At 42.5% G+C, this 21,891-nt stretch overlaps 1 protein-coding gene across 1 annotated transcript in view; it reads right to left on the reverse strand.

Annotated features, from left to right (window-relative positions):
- The window catches only part of LOC144499107 (polyglutamylase complex subunit TTLL1-like), a 39,531-nt gene extending 17,640 nt beyond the window's left edge, over positions 1-21,891 (reverse strand). Inside the window, exons 1-5 of the mRNA XM_078221183.1 lie at positions 21,868-21,891; positions 19,257-19,411; positions 8,860-9,068; positions 1,948-2,128; positions 368-502 (exon numbers count right to left, since the gene is read on the reverse strand). Coding sequence (XP_078077309.1) covers positions 368-502; positions 1,948-2,128; positions 8,860-9,068; positions 19,257-19,369 — 638 coding nt within the window. The 5' untranslated portion in view covers positions 19,370-19,411; positions 21,868-21,891. The remainder of the gene's footprint in view (positions 1-367; positions 503-1,947; positions 2,129-8,859; positions 9,069-19,256; positions 19,412-21,867) is intronic.

Here is a 21,891-nt window from a genome sequence, read left to right on the forward strand (position 1 = left end):
TACCCCTTCTGCTTTACAAGGATCCCACATAAGAGTGACATTTTAAAACTTACCATGGCGTCTGCTGGTCTATCCATGGACTTCTGCCAAGCTGTTTGATGTTAGCTCTCGCACTCACCATTCCCACTAGTTGGGAAGGGAGTTAAAATCAATCCCACAGTTTGTATACCCAAGATTACTTATCTTTTGCATTGTCAGGTGTCTGCAGCTCAGTATTTGCAACAGGTTTTTATGAAATAAAATTCCACTGAATGTCTGAATGTATTTGAAAGATGCATTCTGTGCAGATGCATCCATGGATCAAAATTAATAAGCTGCAGTATCACTAACTGAAAGTAATGTGGCTGAAGTTTGAAATTGAACTTACATGTAACATTTTAATGGACGAATTGAAGTTACTAGCACATAGAAGCGGAGGTCAAACTTCTTTCCACCAATTAGTAATGGACTGTCTATGTAGAGGGAGATTACATAAGTTTCCTTGCAAGGGGTAGACACAAAACTGCAAAAGAAATGAAAATCAATAGTGGCATCCAGGACACTGAGTGTGGGTCTTGCATTTAGGGTCCCCTCAGACCGGAGGGCCTGAGTAAGTGAAGAGGTAAGGTGAAGAAGCCCTAAAAGATAAGTCTGACTTTTTACAGGAATCCCTTTGGGTTTTGTAGCTGCTTTTCTCCAGCTGCTGGCTTTTGAAGTACTTGTGTTCTTGCCACTATACTAGAATGTGACTGAGCCATACCAATGATCCAGCCTAACAAATAGGCATTCTGGCTGTCTAAAACCTGGGCAAAGTAAGAGGAGCAATATCAGGGACATGAGTCCCATTTTGGGTGCCTTAATTGAGGAAGAATGTCAAAGCCATGGAGACAGACTGGAAGAGATTCGCTAAACTGATATCAGAGATGAGAGCCTTCAGTTATGAGGAGATAATGGGGAACATGGGACCTTTTTCATTACAGTAAAGAAGGTTTATCATAGATGGTCTGATAGAGGTGTTCTAAGCTATTTGTGTTTATTAATATGATAAAAGGGGGAAACAATTTACATTTGGTGGTGAGTCTCTATGCTCCATTCTCTTCTGTTCCTCTGTCTTTTTTGTTTCTTACTTCCTTTTGGGTGAGCAATGGTGCATGGGACAATGTGGTGTGGCAAGGAAAATAGCCATCAACAGCTACAAACAACATTTGTGGTTGGAATTGAAAGGAAATGTAATAGGCAGAGTACAAGAGCAATGGCTTTGGTCTTGATAGTATAGTCAGAAAACTGTAAACATAGGTCTTTGTGTAGTAGCTGTTCAGTTACTCTATTGTGTCATTAATGAAGTGCATTCTTATACACAGAGCTCCTCACCAAGTCTTCCTCAGACCTGTGTAGATCCCTTGGCAGGGTGTGGGGGATGGTGAAATATTGAAGGGCGCATCATTTTCATGTGAAGTTTCACTCCTCTTTCCCTTATCCTCTTTCACTCCTCTTCCCCTTATCCTCTTTTGCTGTTGTTTCCCCCTCCATTATAATAGCAGCAAATCTTTGTCCATTGAACATCCCATACTTGGTCCTCTCATTGTGGATGGGATAATATATCCTGAAGTCTCGAAGTTCCACATGGTTTGTGACAAGTATAACATTGTAAATGGAGGAAAAAACAGAAACCAATACTTGCAAAATTCTTTCCCATCTCCAGTAATTGGTGAACTAATGTTTCAACACTCCAAGCTCAAATGTTCCTCAATTCCACCAGTCTCAGCTGTTACTGGCAAAAGGTACATCCTAAAAAATCATGCCACGTTACCTCTTTGTTCAAGCATAGGTTCTGAAATTGCAACACACCAACTCCACTGTGTCACATTTTAACATATTTAAATAAGCACTATGAAATCTCCCAGCAATTCCCCATGGAATTTATTTACTTTCACAGAGTTAAACCGAGCCATATATTTCGATACTTACTTAGGGCCTTTGTTATCACGAGACCATTTCTTGATTTGTGAGAGCTTATTGATAAGGAATATTCCTTTTCCCTGAGCTTTTCCACAGGGTTTCATGATCCAGGTGCTGTTTGGATTTTTCCTAAATTCTTCCACAAACATGTTATAGTCTGCTGGTAGCATAAACGTAACTGGAACAAAATCTTTAAAAATAAAACATGAATCCTTTAAAATGAAACTTACACAACATTAGAATTAAAACCAGATTGCATCAGTGTAAAAGTACCACCTGTAACTTATTAAACAACTGGGTAAAACAACATCAACCATGTTGGTGCAAGATTTGCAACGCTTGGACTTAAGGATCAGAAACTTACCTTAATGTATTGTTTTCACATGTTTGTTATCACTGGCATGAAGCCATAATAGTTTAATGGTTAAATATACTGGAGGGATTGTGTCAGTTTTTAGGTGTGAGAATAATGAAGCACTGTTACCATGTGCCTGATTACCATGATATAGGCAGCATGGGGTCAGGAATATGTCTGACGAGCAAATTCAAGCCTCCATTTCTTAAAGCCAACCTGCAAACTTACCACTGTTATAAACCTCACACTTGCCTCTCGTCTCTTTCATGTATAGCCAGCTGTTCAGTTATGACTAATGCATCAAATACATAGCAACGCATTCACTGATGCTCTTCCCTCTCTCTTGCAACACAAAGTAGCACATAGCGTGCAGGAGAGAACAACAGAGAATCAGCAAGTGACAGGCACGCTCCTATTTTCTGAGCTCCTCAGAGGAGATAATGCTGGGAATTATTGGGCCAGCATTGACTCATGCCATTACAACTGGTGTTGCAGAAAACATCCAGGATCACAGTATGTACCCAAGAACTGTTAGTGCCAGAATAGCTTCAAGATGAAGAGCACGAACATACAACTGATAAAGGCATGCTGGAAGGCATGCTGCCATTCGACCTGACACTTACAGCATCCAACTCAGATACTGGCACTACTTTAGAAAGTTGTGTAGAGGCAGGATCAGATCAGCACATTGTAAATGAATGGCCATAAGTGGACTGAGCTAGATCAGGGGAAAGGATAGTGCATGTGCTAGCTGGCCAGAGGATGAAGTTGCGACTGAGTTCTGCTAAGAGTTGTGATGGAATTGTTTTTTTGCATTGTCTTTTATTTCAGAATTTTGGTCGAAAGGACGTCAATGAGGCAGTGTACAAGAAAAGGCAGATGGGCACATGCACAGAGATGGTTGCTGCATTGGTAAGTCAGCTGAAAAGCCTGCTTTGCTGTCAAAGAATATACACAAGTGCAGCTCCAGCGTGGCACAAGCTTCACACAGGGCTCGGAGTCCAACTTTCTAAGGTGGAAATGGTGACCAACTCAATGACAGAGCATGTGAACCCAGACAAGATGAAGGATTTGGTAGCTGATGCCTCAGCTTTCATTGTAGCAGAGTCAGAATCACCCATTGTGCTGCAATGGAAAATCAAACTGTGGTCATGAGACCCATCTTTGGCATGCAAGCCCAGCTTGGTGCCATGCAGGCTCAGAGTGCTGCCATCATGGTTGTAGATACCAATGCTCAAAGAGGCCTTAGGACTTTTAGAGCAGTCCAGCAGTTTATGCTGCAGCAGATTATCAGGATTGCGGAGTGATTCCACGATGCAAGAACCTATTGTCCTCTCATTTTTCATCCAAGATGGCACCAGAGCGTGATGACTTCTTGCAAGCTATGCCCAGCATACCCTCTAATTCTATCTTTTACGCTCATTTTATGCTTTTAAAACTCTAATCTAACTTTTTCAAACTCTGTAACAATGTTTTAATTCAATACACCCTAGCTCTGACTGTAACACTACATCCTGCACTTTCTCCTTTCCTTCTCTATGTATGGTATGCTCTGTCTGTATACTGCGCAAGAAACAATACTTTTCATTGTATACTCATATATGTGACAATAATAAATCAAATCAAACCATCCTTCCACAACTGTCATTATGCTGGTGCCCCTGCTGACGCCTCTCAGCCAACCAATCCAGGCTTGTTTTTTAAGGCAAGGATAGATAAATTTTTGATTTTAAGGCAAAGATAGATACATTTTTGATTTTAAGGCAAGGATAGATACATTTTTGAACAGTAAAGGAATTAAGGGTTATGGTGAGCGGGCGGGTAATTGGAGCTGAGTCCATGAAAAGATCAGCCATGATCTTATTGAATGGCGAAGCAGACTTGGGGGGCCAGATGGCCTACTCCTGCTACTAGTTCTTATGTTTTCTCCCATGCTGAGGTGATGCCAGGGTCTCAAAGTTCTGAGCTGCCCAAGGTCATTCTGCAAGGCCACTGCCGTCTCCCCACAGAAAGAGAGGAGCCTTCCACCAGCCATGCTGCCATGGGGGTAGTACTGCGAAGAACCACTAGGCCTGACTTAGGCAACCACAAGACAGGAACGAAGGGAAAGCACAAGGGTGAATAGTTCAATCTTGTATCTATTATTGGATGTGTTGTTGGATAAAGTTGTAATGGAATTGTTTTCTGCATTCTCTTTTACAACAGACAATGCAGAAAACAAAAGCAGGGCAGCAGGATGGGAGAATTGCCCCCATGTTTCCTTAAACATGGGAATCAAAACTGCACACAGTGTTCCAGGTATAGTCTCACCAAAACCTTGTACAATTGTAATGAGACTTCTTTGTCTTTTACTCAAATCCACTTGCAATAAAGGCCAACATGCCATTTGCTTTCCAAATTGCTTTGCCTGCATGCCAACCTTTTGTTTTCTAGTTATACAAAGAACAAAGAACAATACAGCACAGGAACAGGCCCTTCGGCCCTCCAAGCCCGCGCCGCTCCCCGGTCCAGGATTGAATCCTGAATCCAGGATCCCCGCCCAATTTTCCAGCCTATCTACATACCAATATCCTATCCACCGATCTGTCCCCCACAGCTACGATGCTTTGTTCATTACAACCTATTAACTCACCCCCACCCCCCCATTCCAGACCATGTGATCTCCAGGGAGAGGCGAAAACCCAGAGTGAAAAACCCCAGGGCCAATATGGGGAGAAAAAAAATCTGGGAAATTCCTCTCCGACCCCCTGAGGCGATCGAAACGAGTCCAGGAGATCACAATGGCCCTGATCGTAAAATGCTTCCCAACCCTAGTCATTTCCACTTCCACGAGAAACAAGGAACAATTAGCCCGCGCCGCTCCCTGGTCCAAACTAGACCACTCTTTTGTATCCCTCCATTCCCACTCCGTTCATATAGCTGTCTAGATAAGTCTTAAACGTTCCCAGTGTGTCCGCCTCCACCACCTTGCCCGGCAACACATTCCAGGCCCCCACGACCCTCTGTGTGAAATATGTCCTTCTGATATCTGTGTTAAACCTCCCCCCCTTCACCTTGAACCTATGACCCCTCGTGAACGTCACCACCGACCCGGGGAAAAGCTTCCCACCGTTCACCCTATCTATGCCTTTCATAATTTTATACACCTCTATTAAGTCTCCCCTCATCCTCCGTCTTTCCAAGGAGAACAACCCCAGTTTCCCCAATCTCTCCTCATAACCAAGCCCCTCCATACCAGGCAACATCCTGGTAAACCTCCTCTGTACTCTCTCCAAAGCCTCCACGTCCTTCTGGTAGTGTGGCGACCAGAACTAGACGCAGTATTCCAAATGCGGCCGAACCAACGTTCTATACATCTGCAACATCAGACCCCAACTTTTATACTCTATGCCCCGTCCTATAAAGGCAAGCATGCCATATGCCTTCTTCACCACCTTCTCCACCTGTGACGTCACCTTCAAAGATCTGTGGACTTGCACACCCAGGTCCCTCTGCGTCTCTACACCCTTTATGGTTCTTCCATTTATTGTGTAGCTCCTCCTAACATTATTCCCACCAAAATGCATCACTTCGCATTTATCAGGATTGAACTCCATCTGCCATTTCCTTGCCCAAATTTCCAGCCTATCTATATCCTTCTGTAGCCTCTGACAATGTTCCTCACTATCTGCAAGTCCTGCCAGTTTTGTGTCGTCCGCAAACTTACTGATCACCCCAGTTACTCCTTCTTCCAGATCATTTATATAAATGATACACGCTTCTTATATTAATGGTTCTATACCAATGTATTTTGAAAATCTTAAAGGTGGGTAATTTGTCGTTGGTGGCAGTGTAAGAGGGCAATATTGCATTGGCCTTTCTTATACCCACTGTCTAATATTCAATTCCATTCTGTCACTTGAACCAAACAATGGTGACCAATGTGATATCATGCATTCTGCACTACCACCCAGATGAATCCTTATCTTAATATTTTTCCTTTCAGGTGACAAAGCAAATATACATAATAAACTATGGTTAAAATACTTATGCTTTTAAAAGTACACTAGTGCAATAAAAATATTAATTTAACAAAATATGTAAACTTTCTACAACCCTCAGTCTAGTAGTAATAACTCCCATTTAGTACGATGTAGACTGCAAGTTGGAATTTGACTAGTTCTCTGCTCTAACTGAAATATATGAAAATCTTAAGTAAATGCTACTTACTGCAGTGTGCGCAATCAGCAATGGTAAGTCTTATCCATTAGGCAAATGCTGATGTTAGAGGAAACTTATGTTTGGCAGCTGTATGAATTTGGAAAAGATCGTTCCAAAGGCTCACAGCACATACCAAATACAATGCAAATAACATTTTTATCAGTTGAGTGTTATCTGGTTAAATTTGCACTCCCTAAAACATAACTTCCTAAATTGACACAATTTCAAAAGACAATCTTTTAAGATTACAGAGTTAAAGTTTTATTTTTCTTGAAATAGTATATCAATCATGTTAAGACTTATCCAGATGATAAATACACAAGATTTGTAGATAAATGAGTAATATGCAAAAAAATGATTGCGTGGCTTTATTTAGCCAAAGAAGATGGGGATTCAAATAAAGTGGTGTAGAAGGACAAGGTTTTCTACATTGTACCTTTAACTATTTTCTGTTTTTAACCAACATAGAAGGAGGCAGTGCTGGATCCAGTGATCTTAAATTAAGAGAGGAAAAAGGAAGAACAAAAGGAAGGATGGAAGGAAGGTTTAACTTACATTTATATAATGTAACTGGTGGATTAAAAAACAATCATTGCACCATATTTTATTACACCTCTTGCTCCTCATATTCACACATAGCAAACTCCAGCTGCTTTAAACACGCACTTCTTCTGCTCTCTGTCCTTTACACAGCAAACTAAACTTGTTCCTCATCTTCATTTTAGTTGCAAGAATGTTGACACCCATCTGCTAATGGAGGCAGTGAAGTACAATGTTGCAGAAGATAGATCATTTCTTGATCTGGCTCATGACAGCACTTGCTCATATACTGACATAATGCTCTTTTAGAGGGTAGGTTCGAGCAGAGATCTGCATGTAGTGGCTCATGGGGAGCAAGCATGCAAGGAGTTAAGAGAAAGGGTTTAGGAGACTACAAATTACAGATTACTGAGATGCATATCAATTCTGCTAGCAGACTCAGCTGCTGCCTTTGGTGGACCAAGCTACCGAAAAAGACTAATGAACATTGAGTTGGAAATGTCCCACATGATAGAACACATCATGATGGAGGATCTTATAACAACTCTTGACAGCTTCCATTGGAACGTTATGGAGCCCAATTTCTAGGCCATTGGTTTTGGATATGTTTAGTAAATTCTTAATTAAGCCACTAGAGAGCGAGATTCATTTTAAGGACTAAGGAATTTTGAATTTTCTTCTTGTGATAAGCAATCAGTGATTGACCACAAAAACTGACAGGTGTATTTGCACTGTTGGATGGAAAATTATTAAAAAGCACAACAATTTTCCCAACAAAGTACAGTTCCACAAACTAGCAGAAGCAGTACAATAATGATTAGGCTCTATCCAATTCATGCAGCTCCGTCATTTTATCAAACTAAGAAAGGATGGTTCCTTGATCATTAATGTAGAATTGGAACAGTTGTTTTCTGATAGCTCATTTCAGAAAATAAATGGCCAATGTGGAACTCAACAAGGTTCAACCACCAGTTTGTGCTGAGCTAGGAATTGTGAAAAATCTGACAGCATCCCGACTCAAAATGACAGTGTCTCTGCCAGAGAGTATTCATGTAGGGATATCAGGTGAAGACAGGACTTCGATGCTGTCCAAATTCAATTGTCTGCTGACAAAACTCACACATGGGGAATAGCCATGAAAGAATGGACCCCAACACCTTCAGGAAAGGAGGGAAGAAAATTCATGGAGAAAAAGTTTGATAGAAGCTGCAGCATTAGTTTGGTAGAATGGTGAATAGTGTAACATTTATGGGGGTGATTGTGTTCTATTTTTTGTTTCTGTTGATGGCAATGTTTTGGCTAAAACACTCCACATTATTGATACTTTTTACATTGAAGATTAGTAATTGCAATATATATGCTGAATCCTAGGATTTTTCAGTTTTGATCTTTCGGGATAAAAAAAGTGAGCAGGATTCTCCAGTCTCATCCATGGCAAGACCCATTGTGATGATGTGCAGATGCCGGCGTTGGACTGGGGTAAACACAGTAAGAAGTTTAACAACACCAGGTTAAAGTCCAACAGGTTTATTTGGTAGCAAAAGCCACACAAGCTTTCGGAGCCCCAAGCCCCTTCTTCAGGTGAGTGGAAATTCTGTTCACAAACAATGCCCCGTTTGTGAACAGAAGACCCGTTTTGAGCAGGAATGGAAAATTTGGCGTTCCGGCCAAAACTCGTTTCATTTTCAGCGGCACTGGCAAACTCCAGCCGTGAACGAGGACGGAAGATTTTAGCCAGTATATTCTTTTACATTTGCTGCTAATTAAATAACATAATATTTTGCCGCCTTGATCCCAAATAACAATAGGATGTACAACATGATTACCTAAGTGAACAGATTTGCCATTTTCATCCTTTTCTGCTAGAGGACTTCCCTCTTTTTCGAGCTCTTTGCGATAACGCTTTATGTTCTTAACCATCAAGTCCTTCCTGGTTAGCTCAGAGTGGTTAGGGAAATGGTTTACTATCTGATCATCTGAAAGACGATAGCCATTTTCAACACTGAAGACGTTCCGGACAGTCTGTACACTCATCCTGCATTGTAAAAATAAAACCAGAAAATTGCTGGAATCTCATTTTCTATTAGGAACTATAAGAGGCAATATAAAATGCCGGTACACCCCAAGGCCATTTGATTAACAGCTGGGTGAAATGGGAAAAAATCATAATGATACAGAAAGTTTATGTCACACTCTCAGGATGTAAGTGACACTGGCAAATACATTATTATTTGCTCATCCCAGTTGCCCTAAGAAGGTGGTGATCGGCCTTCATTTTGAGCCATTTCAGTATGTATATTCCTGTAAAGACTTTAGCGAATCACTGGTACAAACCTTTTTAAAAAATTATTATGTCTTAAACAAAATATAAATTCTCAAACTTCCAGGTGAGATTGAAACTTTTGTTCTACTGGAATATTTGTCCAGATTTCTGGAATGCATGACCACTACCTGATCATATCCATGTTACACTGCAGTTAAGACACCTGTTGGAATAGAACACAGCAACTTAACCTTGAAATGTTTGACATTCTCAAAAGTGGATAAAAATTTTGACATCCCTGACTCCAACGAACAAACAAACAATAGACATTCTTTGGAACTATAATCAGGATTATTGTTGTAAAGTGTTGAGTACTCCACTTATATAGATATTAATGGATGGTAGATTACCATGATCAAGTGGTTAAGGTATGTTTCACTGCAATGTGTCATTGTGACACTGTGGTACGGTTTTCAAGAGTGGTAATTATGTCTTATGTGGTGGGATGGGGGCAAGGTGGGGCTAATTACAATGTTTGGAGGTGAGAGAGCTAATTATGGTGTGCGAGGGAGAGGAGGCTAATTACAGTATGTCGGGTAGAGAGGGCTAATTACTGGGGGAGAGGGAGCTAATTGCAGTGTGGAGGGGAAATCAGGCTAATTACTATATGTGGGGGGAGAGAGGGGTCTAATTATTGTGTGGGGAGCTGGGGCTAATTATTCTGTGGGAGGAGCTGGAGCTAAATACTGTCAGTGGGGGAGAGTAGTAATTATTGTGTGGCAGGAGAGGGGGCTAATTATTATGTGTGGGGAGAGGGGGCTAATTATTATGTGTGGGGAGAGGGAGCTAATTATAGTGCGCGGGCAAGACAGGGATAATTACAGTGTGTGGGGAGGGGGATAATTATAATGTGAAGGGGAGAGGGGATATTTATAGTGTGTGGGGGAGAGGGGAATAATTATAGTGTGTGGGGGAAAGGGATAATTATGATGCCGTTCCTTTTGGGTCTTTTTCCCTTTTGCACAGGTATAAATAATTGCACGAAGCATTATGGGCACTACGGCCTCTAAGGCAACCTGATATAATGAAATATTTACTGAACTGTTGCAGAAACAAAGTGCAAACAAAGCAAACCTCAGTAACCTTCACAGTTCAAGTGTGACCTCCAAACTTTGGTTAAACTTCATCGCCGATACTATGGCCCACTTACTGACAAGATTTTGAATTCTGATGTTTGCTATTTGGGCATTGTGTGGTGAGTTAAGTTTCAGGAGGAGAAACATTATTGGCATGCTTCTGAATCTGTAATTCTCATTAGCTCCAACCAGTAGAGCCAAGGGCAAGTGAAGAAAGCATCAAGGTATGTTTTCTGGCTGTCACATGATGAGTGTCACAGGAATGGAGTAATTGGGAGCTGGGTAATCGGTCACAGATACATTTGCTGGATTTTTGGCACTTTTCATGGCGCTTCCAGCTGAACCTTTAACAGAGGCCAATGGGGAACAATGCCATATCTTCCTGCTCTATCCTCATTAAACATGCATCCGAGGGTTGATTGCGGTGTCCTGTCATATTGAAAAATCTCCTGACATAAGTGACCCTCTGTTGAAGAAAGAAGATGGGTCTCCAGGAATGCACTGAGGCTGGAGGACACTTAAGATGGAAGATCAATCTGGTCCCCTTTCAAACAGGTATATCGTTTTGGATACTGTTGGGGGGGATAGCCTATCAGGGGGAGATACCAGCAGCAGCCAGGCCTGTGACACCACAGCTGGTTCTGCTGTGGGACAGGGTTGGGCAAAGAGCAAGCGAGCCGTAGTAATAGGGGACTCGCTAGTTAGAGGCACAGACAGGCGTTTCTGTGGCCGCAATCGAGACTCCAGGATGGTGTGTTGCCTCTCTGGTGCCAGGGTCAAAGACATCTCTGAGTGATTGCAGGACATTCTTAAGGGGGAGGGTGAGCAGCCAGAGGTCGCTGTACATATTGGTACCAACGACATAGGTAGGAAAAGGGGTGAGGTCCTGAAGTGTGAATATAGAGAGTTAGGCAGAAGGCCTCGAAGGCAGGACCTCGAAGGTAGTAATTTCAGGACTACTACTGCTGCCACGTGCTAGTGAGAGTATGAATAGGAGGATTAGGCAGATGAATGCGTGGCTTGAGAGCTGGTGCAGAGGGCAGGGATTAAGATTTTTGGATCATTGGGATCTTTTCTGGGGAAGGGCTGACCTGTTCAAGAGGGACGGGTTACACCTGAACTGGAGGGGGACTAACATCCTGGCGGGGAGATTTGCTAGAGCCACTCGGGAGGGTTTAAACTAGTTTGGCAGGGGGGTGGGATCCAAAGCAGTAGGGAGACAGAACAGAAGTTTGAGGACAGCACAGAAGTTAAAGAGAGCACATTAAGTAGTAAAGGCAGTGTCAGTAATCCTAGTACCAGACAGATCAGGCAAAAGCAGGACAGGGAGCAAGGGAAGTCCAGATTAAACTGCATTTATTTCAATGCAAGAGGCCTGACGGGCAAGGCAGATGAATTCAGGGCATGGATGGGTACATGGGACTGGGATATTATAGCAATTACTGAAACATGGCTAAGGGAGGGACAGGACTGGCAGCTCAATGTTCCAGGGTACAGATGCTGTAGGAAAGATAGAACAGGAGGTAAGAGAGGAGGGGGAGTTGCACTTTTGATTAGGGAAAGCATCATGGCCGTACTGAGAGGCGATATATCCGAGGGTTCGGCCACTGAGTCGATATGGGTAGAACTGAGAAATAAGAAGGGGGAAATCACTTTGATAGGGTTGTTCTATAGGCCCCCAAATAGTCAGCGGGAAATTGAGAAGCAAATATGTAAGGAGATTACAGATAGCTCCAAGAAAAATAGGGTGGTAATAGTCGGAGATTTTAATTTTCCCAACATTGACTGGGACAGCCGTAGTATTAGAGGGTTGGATGGAGAGAAATTTGTTGAGTGTATTCAGGAGGAATTTCTCATTCAGTATGTGGATGGCCCGACTAGAGAGGGGACAAAACTTGACCTCCTCTTGGGAAATAAGGAAGGGCAGGTGACAGAAGTGTTAGTGAGGGATCACTTTGGGACCAGTGACCATAATTCTATTGGTTTTAAGATAGCTATGGAGAATGATAGGTTTGGCCCAAAAGTTAAAATTCTAAATTGGAGCAAGGCCAATTTTGCTGGTAGGAACTTTCAAAAGTTAATTGGGGGAGTCTGTGGGAAGACAAAGGGACGTCTGAACATAAGAACATAAGAAATAGGAGCAGGAATAGGCCATCTGGCCCTTCGAGCCTGCCCCGCCATTCAACAAGATCATGGCTGATCTGAAGCGAATCAGTTCCACTTACCCGCCTGCTCCCCATATCCCCTAATTCCCTTATCGATCAGAAAACTATCTACCCGTGATTTAAACATATTCAACGAGGAAGCCTCCACCACTTCAATGGGCAGAGAATTCCAGAGATTCACTACCCTCTGAGAGAAGAAGTTCCCCCTCAACTCTGTTCTGAACCGGCCCCCCCTTATTTTGAGGCTGTGCCCTAGTTCTGGTTTCCCTTCTAAGTGGAAAGAATCTCTCCACCTCTACCCTATCCAGCCCCTTCATTATCTTATATGTCTCTATAAGCTCACCCCTCATCCTTCTAAACTCCAACGAGTACAGACCCAATCTGTTTAATCTCTCCTCATAAACTACACCCCTCATCTCTGGTATCAACCTGGTGAACCTTCTCTGCACTCCCTCCAAGGCCAATATATCCTTTCGCAAATAAGGGGACCAAAACTGCACACAGTACTCCAGTTGCGGCCTCACCAGTGCCTTCTACAGTTGCAGCAAGACCTCCCTGCTTTTATATTCTATCCCCCTCGCGATAAAGGCCAACATTCCTTTCGCCTTCTTATCACCTGCTGCACCTGCAGACTGAGTTTTTGCGATTCGTGCACAAGGACCCCCAGGTCCCTCTGCACAGTCGCACGATGTAATTTTTCTCCATTTAAATAATATTCCAATTTACTATTATTTCTTCCAAAGTGGATAACCTCACATTTGCTAACGTTATATTCCATCTGCCAGATCCTCGCCCACTCGCTCAGCCTATCCAAATCTCTCTGCAGACTTTCCGTGTCCTCCACGCAATTCGCTTTCCCACTCATCTTCGTGTCATCAGCAAACTTGAATACCCTAGATTCAGTCCCCTCCTCCAGATCATCTATGTAAATGGTAAACAATTGAGGCCCCAGCACCGATCCCTGCGGCATGCCACTGGTCACCAACTGCCAACTAGAAAAGCACCCATTTATCCCAACTCTCTGCTTCCTGTTAGATAGCCAATCCCCAATCCACGCCAACACCTTACCCCTAACTCCGTGTACCCCAATCTTCTGCAGCAACCTTTTGTGAGGCACCTTATCGAACGCCTTCTGGAAATCTAAAAACACCACATCCACCGGTTCCCCTCTGTCAACCGCACTAGTGACATCTTCATAAAAGTCCAGTAGATTCGTCAAACACGACTTTCCCTTCATGAATCCATGCTGCGACTGCTTGATCTGGTAAGTGGCACACTTTCAAAAGTGTGTTAAACCAGGGTTCAGGGTAAACACATTCCTCTTAGAGTGAAGGGCAAGGCTGGCAGAAGTAGGGAACCCTGGATGACCCAGGATATTGAGGCCCTGGTCAAGAAGAAGAAAGAGGCACATGACATGCATAGGCAGCTGGGATCAAGTGAATCCCTTGAAGAGTAAAGGGGGTGTAGGAATAGAGTTAAGAGAGAAATCAGGAGGGCAAAAAGGGGACACGAGATTGTTTTGGCAGATAAGGCAAAGGAGAATCCAAAGACCTTCTACAAATACATAAAGGGCAAAAGAGTAACAAGGGAGAGAGTAGGGCCTCTTAAGGATCAACAAGGTCATCAATGTATGGATCCACAAGAGATGGGTGAGATCCTAAATGAATATTTCTCATCAGTATTTACTGTTGAGAAAAGCATGGATGTTAGGGAACTTGGGGAAATAAATAGTGATGTCTTGAGGAGTGTACATATTACTGAGAAGGAGGTGCTAGAAGTCTTAAAGCACATCAAGGTAGATAAATCCCCACGACCTGATGAAGTGTATCCCAGGATATTGTGGGAGGCTAGGGAGGAAATTGCGGGTCCCCTAGCCGAGATATTTGAATCATCGATAGTCACGGGTGAGGTGCCTGAAAATTAGAGAGTGGCAAATGTTGTGCCTTTGTTTAAAAAGGGCTGCAGGGAAAAGCCTGGGAACTACAGGCCAGTGAGCCTCACATCTGTGGTGGGTAAATTGTTGGAAGGTATTTTGAGAGACAGGATCTACAGGCATTTAGAGACGCAAGTACTGATTAGGGACAGTCAGCATGGCTTTGTGAGTGGAAAATCATGTCTCACAAATTTGATTGAGTTTTTTGAAGGGGTAACCAAGAAGGTAGATGAGGACAGTGCAATTGATGTTGTCTACATGGACTTTAGCAAGGCCTTTGACAAGGTACCGCATGGTAGGTTGTTGCATACGGTTCAATCTCACGGGATCCAGGGTGAGGTATCTAAATGGATACAAAATTGGCTTCTTGACAGAAGCCAGAGGGTGGTTGTAGAGAATTGTTTTTCAAACTGGAGGTCTGTGACCAGCGGTGTGCCTCAGGGATCAGTGCTGGGCCCACTTTTATTTGTCATTTATATTAATAATTTGGATGAGAATATAGGAGGCATGGTTAGTAAGTTTGCAGATGACACTAAGATTGGTGGCTTAGTGGACAGTGAAGAAAGTTATCTCCAATTGCAACGGGATCTTGATCAATTGGGCCAGTGGGCTGACGAATGGCAGATGGAGTTTAATTTAGACAAATGCGAAGTGATGCATTTTGGTAGATTGAATCAGGGCAGAACTTACTCAGTTAATGTTAGGGCGTTGGGGAGAGTTACAGAACAAAGTGATTTCGGGGTACATGTTCATAGCTCCTTGAAAGTGGAGTCACAGGTGGACAGAGTGGTGAAGAAGGCATTCGGCGTGCTTGGTTTCATTGGTCAGAACATTGAATACAGGAGTTGGAATGTCTTGTTGAAGTTGTACAAGACATTGGTAAGGCCACACTTGGAATACTGTGTGCAATTCTGGTCACCCTATTATAGAAAGGATATTATTAAACTAGAAAGAGTGCAGAAAAGATTTACTAGGATGCTACCGGGACTTGATGGATTGAGTTATAAGGAGAAGCTGGATAGACTGGGTCTTTTTTCTCTGGAGCGTAGGAGGCTGAGGGGTGATCTTATAGAGGTCTATAAAATAATGAGGGGCACAGATCAGCTAGATAGTCAATATCTTTTCCCAAAGGTAGGGGAGTCTAAAACTAGAGGGCATAGGTTTAAGATGAGAGGGGAGAGATACAAAAGTGTCCAGAGGGGCAATTTTTTCACACAGAGGGTGGTGAGTGTCTGGAGCAAGCTGCCAGAGGTAGTAGTAGAGGCGGGCACAATTTTGTCTTTTAAAAAGCATTTAGATAGTTACATGGGTAAAATGGGTATAGAGGGATATGGGCCAAATGCGGGCAATTGGGATTAGCTTAGGGGTTTTAAAAAAAAGGGCAGCATGGACAAGTTGGGCCGAAGGACCTGTTTCCATGCTGTAAACCTCTATGACTCTATGATAGACGCTCCACCCACCCACTGCTGTGGTGTTCCAGGGTACAGGGTTGCTGGCAACCTCCATCCTAAACTCTGAGGCAGCCCTAGGCATTCTTCAGGTAAACCCCAACTGCTGCAAGCCATGTTGATTCAGACATAGAAATCAGAGAAACCCTACAGTGCAGAAAGAGGCCATCTGGCCCATCGAGTCTGCACCGACCACAATCCCACCCAGGCCCTACTCCAATATCCCTACACATTTACCCGCTAATCCCTCTAACCTACGCATCTCAGGACACTAAGGGGCAATTTAGCATGGCCAATCAACCTAACCCGCACATGTTCCAGACCAACATGTTTTCCCTCTGGCTTCACAGAAATTTTGTCGTGGGGGCGAAGATTCCAGCCAGGCCTTCATTTGCATCGCCTTTGGAGGATGCAAATCAGTTTTACACTGGCCACCAGTGGGATTTTTGTACATAAACCTAAGCCAAGTACAAAGTAGTACTCGCAAAAACTAATAGGATTTTGAACTACAAAATCAAAACAACAAAATGTAAGTCAAAGGAAATATGACCAAATTGAGTGGTGCGTTGGCTGATGTTATTAGCAAGGGTCTGAGCTACCAGAAAAGACTAAAGAGACTTGGGCTTTCAAGGTGGTGTCTGAGAGTGGAATTTAAATTTGTTAAATGTCTTGACTTCTATTACTTTAAATTAAACTCAGGAATACAACCGGGGACACAAGTTGGTAGTTTAAGGAAATGCCTGGAAATGCTTCTTTACAGTCAGCTGGAAGCTCCATCCAAAAGTGGCAAAAATCCAGCAATATGGATCTGTGACTGATTATCCAGCTCCCAATTCCTGTGACACAGTCACAGTGTTATAGAATGTTACAGTCAGAATGATCAATGTCTAGAGTAAACCTTTCCGTTGTCCAGTGGAGTTGAGAACTCAGGAATCATTTTTAAGATACTACAGTTGGATGCCACAATGGGAGGACATTAGGATCTCTCTGGATTAATGCGGGTGGATAACTTCCTTATCCATAATTATCATTTGTATGTCACTGTGATTTTGATTCTGAACATTGGTGTCTTTGCTCTTGGTCATTGCCTTCATATATAATGACAAGAAGTTTTGTTTCAGTTTAGTTTATTTATTAATGTCACAAGTAGGCTTACATTAACACTGCAATGAAGTTATTGTGAAAATCCTCTGGGGAAAAAAGTAGCTTGCTGTTAGAATGCTGTCTCCAAAATGCACCAGAAGTTACTACACTACATGGTATTTGTGTATTTCCTGTGAGTGAGAAGTTAGTAAGATGTAATAATTGGAGTAACTAACCCTGAACTTGGGGAAGATCTCTAGATACATTCCACCCTACTCCCTCCATGTTCTCACATGTGAAGATGTCCAGGGCTTATAATTTATTGGGCCCTCCCTTTCTCAGTTCAAGCCAACTCGCTTGTTTGCTTTGTCATTGAAGCAGAACACCTGTCAGCTGAAGGAGTACAAATACAATAAAAGATATGTGCTGAACCTCCAGTTTATAATGTGCATTGCTGCTAGGTTACATAGTAACTAAGCAATGTGGTGGAAAAGTTTGTTATGTTCATTGGTCAGTGGTATTACACTATTTTTATTCGTGGAACATTTGAAAGGATCAATGTGCTGAGATTTTCAATTGTAAGTTGCACCTAGAATGAGTGTTGTACTGGAGTATGTTTATTTGTGATAAACAATAAAAGATCTGTAAAGTTGTATGAGCAGTAAGTGTGGGCCGAACTGAAAGGTAACACTTCACAGTACACATACTTAGGGGCGTCCACGGTGAGACTTACTGCCACCTTCCATCAGACATGCTGTACTGCTGTTCTTTTGAGGATATTGTTCTGGAGTTCCAGGCTTTCCTTCATGCACAAATCACCAACCATCAGAGACTTTGTGTGGTGTTGTAGCCCTTTAAGGAATGTTTCCCTGAAGTGATCAAACAATCTGATGGTTCAATCCAGAGCCATGTTAGAGACTTGCCTTGGCTTGTTCCAGGAGTCGAAGTTTTGGGCCTGTGGAGTTTAAGACCTTTTTCCTTGCTCTGGGATTTTTAAAGTTATTTTTTTCATAAACCTTTGTTAGATTGTTGTCCAGAATTTGAGCCTTACCTTTCTACACTACACTTTGGATGCTATGCCATCCCATCATTTACTCTCAAGTGCTGTTTGTTTCCCTCATATTCTCCCCATACATTGGCTTTTACCAAACACTTCCTCCTCCTTCTGCTGCAGCTTACTTGCAGCCTTTAGAAAAGTTTAACTAGGTTTTTGTTCACAGACTACTTAAGTGCATAATTGAATCATTGAATCCCTACAATACAGAAGGAGGCAATTTGGCCTATCGAGTCTGTATTGACCACCATCCCACCCAGGCCCTATTCCCGTAACCCATGCATTTACCCTGCTCATCCCCTTGACACTATGGTCAATTTAGCATGGCCAATCAACCTAACTCGCACATCTTTTGAACTGTGGGAGGAAACCGGAGCACCCGGAGGAAACCCACATCGACACAGGGAGAACGTGCAAACTCTATATAGACAGTGACCCGAGGCCAGAATTGAACCTGGGACCCTGGCGCTGTGAGGCAGCAGTGCTAACCATTGTGCCATCGTGCCACCCATAATTCTCTCTTATCTCGCTACTTTGTGGAGCCTCAGTGCCAGGAAACATGTCTTGCAATTTATGGCTAATTGGGCGAGATTTCAGAACATCCCAATAAAGTTGGACAAATGACCCAAGTATAAAATACACTTTGCTCTATTCACACTGCTTCACCATATGGTCTTAGAAACCTTGAAGGGATGAACACCATAAAATGGGCAACACGGTGGCACAGTGGTTATCACTGCTGCCTCACAACACCAGGGACTTGGGTTCAATTCCAGCCTCGGGTGACAGTCTGTGTGGAGTTTGCATGTTCTGCCCATGTCTACGTGGGTTTCCTCTGGGTGCTCCGGTTTCCCCTCACACAGGTAGATTGGCCATGATAAATTGCCCCTTAATGTCAGGGGTATTAGTGGGTAATAATGTATGGAGTTACAGGGATAGGGCCTGGGTGGGATTGTTGTCAGTACAGGCACAAGGGGCTGAATAGCCTCCTTCTGCACTGTAGGATTCTATGATTTAATGAAAACGTCATTGCTCTGGGAAATTGCTTTCAGCAAGTTCTCCTACCAATGATTTTGATCTATAATCTAACTTTAAACTTTTTTTAAAAAGCCTTTAATTCCAAAAACTGCATTGTACTCACCAATAGAAATTCCAGTCTTCACTTGCTGAAACCTGGATCCAGCCTCTTTTTTCAAAGTTATTTAAAAGCACAGATTTGTCAATGTCTGTTACCCATTTCACTTTCGCTGTCATGATTTTCCTGAAGCATGTGAACAGCCACAAATTGAATTAACACTGTCAAAGAAAGACACAAAAACAACACAATGATCCATAGGAATTCTGTCAAACCTTAAATACAGACCACACAGTAGCACAGTGGTTAGCACTGCTGCCAGGTTTGATTCCCGGCTTGGGTCACTGTCTGTGTGGAGTCTGTATGTTCTCCCCGTGTCTGTGTGGGTTTCCTCTGGATGCTCTGGTTTCCTCCCACACTCTGAAAGACATGCTGGTTAGGGTGTATCAGCCATGCTAAATTCTCCCTCAGTGTACTCGAACAGGTGCCGGAGTGTGGCAACTAGGGAATTTTCACAGTAACTTCTTTACAGTGTTAATGTAAGCCTACTTGTGACACCAATAAATAAACTTTTTTAAAAACATCCCAAATCCATGGATTTTTGTTATTTCTTGGGGGAAAACTTTAAACATTCTATTGTGCTGGTATTTTTGTAATTCAAGGATATGAATGTGTTCAAAGCCCATCATGGCACCTTGTGAATTTTAATTCCATTTTGAAATTCTGGAAGTAAAACTTTTCAGAACCAGTTGTGACTCTAGTTTCACACCAACGTGGTTGACTCTTAATTGTCCTCCAAAGTGGTCTAGCAAGCCACACAGTTGTACTAAATTGCTCAATGAAAAGACCCTCCGCCATTTTCTCAAGGGTAAATAAGGAAAAGCAACGAATGCCAGCCTTGCCAGTGATGTGCATAATGGGAGAATGAATAATTGAAATCAGTTAGAAATACATTTGCCACTTGCAAATTGGACGAGCCATGTGACTTCTTTAGGTATCATACATTCTCCATTTATAATACCCAGTTCAGTAGCAGCATTTTTGCTATTGTGTCAGAGGGTTCAAGTCCTGCTCCAGAAAATTAAGCATATAAACAGGCTGATACTCCAATGCAGTATTGTGAGAGTGCTGTGCTGCCTTGATAAAATATTAAACCAAGGCACTGTCTGCAGGTTGATGTGAAAGATCATTACTTCAAATAAGACAGTACTCCCCATTGTCTTGGCCAAATGTATCCTTCAATCAAAATCAATAAAACCGGTTCCTCTGGATTATGATATAAATAATACTGAGGCTATGAGTACTTACCATTTTTATGGAGCAAATAAGACAGCAACTTCAATAGTCTGCACATGTGCAGTTACATGCAAACACATGGAATTTGGTGTCAGATTTGCTCCCCTCTCCCTCAAGCTTCACTACACCAGTACCTTGCTGATAGAGTCAGCAGTAACACAAAGGAAGGGTAGATAGCCACCAAACACATAGAAAATATTAGGGTTGGTATGCTCAGCTGTAAGTACATTTTTAAGTTTTAATTACTGCCAAACAACCAGTCTGCCACTGAAAAATTCATTTTATAAATGTGGAGTTCCATTTCTTCATCATTTAGTTATTATTGGAGATATAAAATCAAACTTTTTCTTTATGTCACCCTTCTCACCCTTGCTTAATCCCAACTTTCTTTTGCTCACTTTTGTCTTTTACACATGATTTTACACTGAATTAAACATTCTGATTCATACTTCCTGGTTTAGACACAGCATGACTCAGCCACAGCCTGATTTTTGAGAAGCCGCAATTTCTTGCTTTGCTCAAAAATACTCCACTGATTCCCAATAGAGGGCACACGACCCTGGAAAAGATCTCAATAATGTAAGTTGTGGTGGCTACAGTGGTTCAAGAAAGCAGCTCACCACCTTCTCAAGGGCAATTGGGAGTTGGAAATAAATGTTGGCCTTGTCAGCAATGCCCACGTTCCGTGAACGAATTGAAAAGTCTTTGAGTAGCTTTGCTGTTGACCCGGTCCAATATCTAGTCATTGTCACTTTGTTGTTTGAGGGAATGTGTGCAAAACTGACGGCTGCATTCCGGCATTACAGCAGCAACTACAGCTCAAAAGTATTTAACTGCTTGTAAAGTGCTTTGGGGTTGTGAAAGGCGCTATAGAAATGCTCAGAAAAAGAAAGTGCTGGAAAAAACTCAGCAGGTTTGGCAGCATCTGTGTTTCGAGTCTAATATGACAATTCTTCGGAATTTTTGCTTTTATTATATTAAGGGGCGTTTCTGTTCCTGTTTTAAAACCAGACTAACACCCAATGCAGCTTCCCAAGTCTTTGCAACAGCAGAGTTCGCCACTACTGATTGCCACCTATCACTCATTCCTATGCTTTCTCAGTAGTTTTGATGCCATCAGTAGATACATTTCCAGATAGAGTTCTCTGTATTTTACTGCAGCGACTTCGACCTATCCCGCTGGTCGAAAATAGCCGCACCAAAGTTATTTTCCAAATATGTTTTTTCTGGTAATCAGGTCCTTTCCCTTTTTCCTCCTCCCTCCTCTTTGACGGAGATCAGTTCCAGTAACCTTTTGAAAGGGAAAAGTTGTTTTCTGCACAACCCGTGATTCTACCTAACTAATCATTCACTGCACCCACATCGCTCGATCAAAACTTACCAGGGCGAGAGCAGCGGGGAAAAT

Source organism: Mustelus asterias, chromosome 9, assembly GCF_964213995.1.
Source record: "Mustelus asterias chromosome 9, sMusAst1.hap1.1, whole genome shotgun sequence".
Classification (NCBI taxonomy): Eukaryota; Metazoa; Chordata; class Chondrichthyes; order Carcharhiniformes; family Triakidae; genus Mustelus; species Mustelus asterias.